This window comes from Malus domestica, chromosome 15, assembly GCF_042453785.1.
Source record: "Malus domestica chromosome 15, GDT2T_hap1".
In the NCBI taxonomy this organism is placed as follows: domain Eukaryota; kingdom Viridiplantae; phylum Streptophyta; class Magnoliopsida; order Rosales; family Rosaceae; genus Malus; species Malus domestica.
This window is the reverse complement of record NC_091675.1, coordinates 868,071-870,397: the sequence shown is the minus strand read 5'-3', so window position 1 is coordinate 870,397 and position 2,327 is coordinate 868,071. Positions and strand designations below refer to the sequence as shown.

General features: G+C 40.3%; 1 protein-coding gene across 1 annotated transcript; it reads left to right on the top strand.

Annotated features, from left to right (window-relative positions):
- The first annotated feature begins 862 nt into the window (after nt 1-862).
- LOC103450394 (protein SMALL AUXIN UP-REGULATED RNA 12-like) lies at nt 863-2,021 on the top strand. The gene has a single exon (XM_008389733.4). The coding sequence runs from the start codon at nt 960-962 to the stop codon at nt 1,410-1,412; it is 453 nt and encodes a 150-aa protein (XP_008387955.1). The 5' UTR covers nt 863-959; the 3' UTR covers nt 1,413-2,021.
- The last annotated feature ends 306 nt before the right edge of the window (nt 2,022-2,327 follow it).

Here is a 2,327-nt window from a genome sequence, read left to right as displayed (position 1 = left end):
CTGAACTAAAAGAATAATGCATGGACGTTGCAGAAATTGTTAAATGTTTTGTATTTTCGTCTTCTTTTTTTCCAGTTCATCAACTCCAATTAGGTAATTAAGAAAAATATTTGATCATCATTAGCAGTGCTGAGCTGAAAGAAATTTGTATCCATGGTTTAGCATGAAACTAAATAAAAGTAAAACATTACTTTCTTTCTCGACTGATAAATCTTCGCATCACATTTGTAATGCAAATTTGAATAACATGAATAGAATCACGTGCAAATCAACACATAAAAAACCTATGCTTGATTAGCCACGAATATAAAACATACTCGAGCCGTCATTTACTACTGGGCCACGAGCTGGTGGCTCAGTCGTAAATGACGGATTGCAAGGCTTCATTCAAACAAAAAACTAGAGGTTTCAGGTTCGAAACCTTCTGATGATGTAGAAGCCAGACTTGTGGCTAGGGGGAGGCTGAAATGCCTCTGTGAGTCTTCCCGACCCCCAGAAATTGTGAATAACAGTGGCTTGCTATCAATTGTCCGCCTTTAAAAAAATAATAATAATCATCATACCTAGTGTTAATTTTTAAAAATACTATATGTTTTCATCGAAATATCACACGACATCAAAATTCATGTTATATGTTAATTATTAAAAATTCAGTATGTTTTTATCGAAAGATCATATGACATCAAGGCAATCTTGGTACTTGGTAACAAAATTAGAATTTAATCTAATTAGGCGTTAACTTTTCAACATTGTTATGGTACAATATCGCCAACAACATCAAAAACTTAAAAACTCGCGTAATTATCTCCAAAACCAAGGGTACTTTCAAAACCCCTTATCTATAAACTCCCCCTCGGCCCGACAGCACAATCCCCCAAATTCTACACAAACCACCTTCTATTTTCCAGCGAACCAAACAGAACTTAAAAATCTCACATTTTCCATCACTTTCCCGGAACATGTCAGCCGGACTCGGAAAATGCAGCAAGATCCGCCACATTGTGCGGCTCCGCCAGTTGCTGCGGCGGTGGCGCAGCAAGGCCTGCACGTCCGCCAAGCTCATACCCTCCGATGTTCCCGCAGGACACGTGGCCGTCTGCGTGGGCACCAGCTGCACCCGATTCGTGGTGCGCGCGTCGTACCTGAACCACCCCGTCTTCAAGAAGCTCTTAGTGCAAGCCGAGGAGGAGTACGGCTTCTCGAACAGCGGTCCGCTTGCGATCCCCTGCGACGAGTCCCAGTTCGAGGAGGTACTTCGGTTCATTTCCCGGTCCGAGTCGGGTAACTCGACCCGGTTAGTCAACATCGACGATTTCCACAGATACTGCCACGTCGGCGTCCGGAGTAACCTCGATTTGTGGGCCGATTCTCGACCGTTGCTTCGTGGACTTTCCGAGAAGACAATTTGGTAAACTTACCGTAAACCGGCTGAATTAGTCGTTTTTTTTTTTTTATGGTTTCTGAAAAATAAAGACATACACGAAGACGCTCCGGTTCTCTCACTCGCCCGGGTGTGGCTCAGTCCGAGTCGTTTCGCTCCAAAGCCATCGATTGAACAGAGTAAAACGCTAAGCGACCGAGTTCAAGTGTAAAGTCGGCTCGGATGAGTTAACCCAGTACGGGTTGGGTGCTCTTTTACATTTCCCTTTTGTTTGTTTTTTACCGTGGAAATTATGTGATTATTGGGGGCACTGGATAGCGAGCTACCGAGCCGAGTGGCCGAGCTGCGAATGCATGAAGCTCCGAAGAATGCAATGGAGATGGCAAATGAGTGGGTGAGTCAATCCACCGAGTCGTCCCGGGTTCGACCAGGAGTGGAGGCAGAGTTTCTGATTAAATTTTTGGAGCTGAAGCGAGCTGCTGAGGAGAAAGGTGATGGACAAAGTAAAATTACTGATTTGGGTCTCTATTTTTCTTGTAAAATCTGTGCTTTATTAATTAATTAATGATAAATTGTAGATAAATTCCAGCATGATTGTTATTAACGCGATCATCATACAGATTAGTACCTTCTTTGACAACTATTATCTTCAAGATTTTTTTAAGTACTGATTAGTACATTTTGTTTTAATTTTTAAATATAAAAATTCAATCATGGAAGCTTGTATAAATACATCCAATTTTTTAACGTGTCCGTATGTTTAATCTGATTCAATTTTTTAACCAATAAAATTATTGGGTTTTGTAATTCTGCGATTTTTACAAATGCAAGCTTGTATAAATACATCCAATTTTCAGAAAAATAATAATAAACTATTATTAGTATTCCAAAAATCTCATTTTGTACTCCTCACAAGTAATTTTTTTTTTCTAATTATAGAAAGTTT

Coding starts and splice junctions, on each gene's coding strand:
- LOC103450394 (XM_008389733.4), top strand. CDS start 960: ATGTCAGCCGGACTCGGAAAATGCAGCAAGATCCGCCACATTGTGCGG.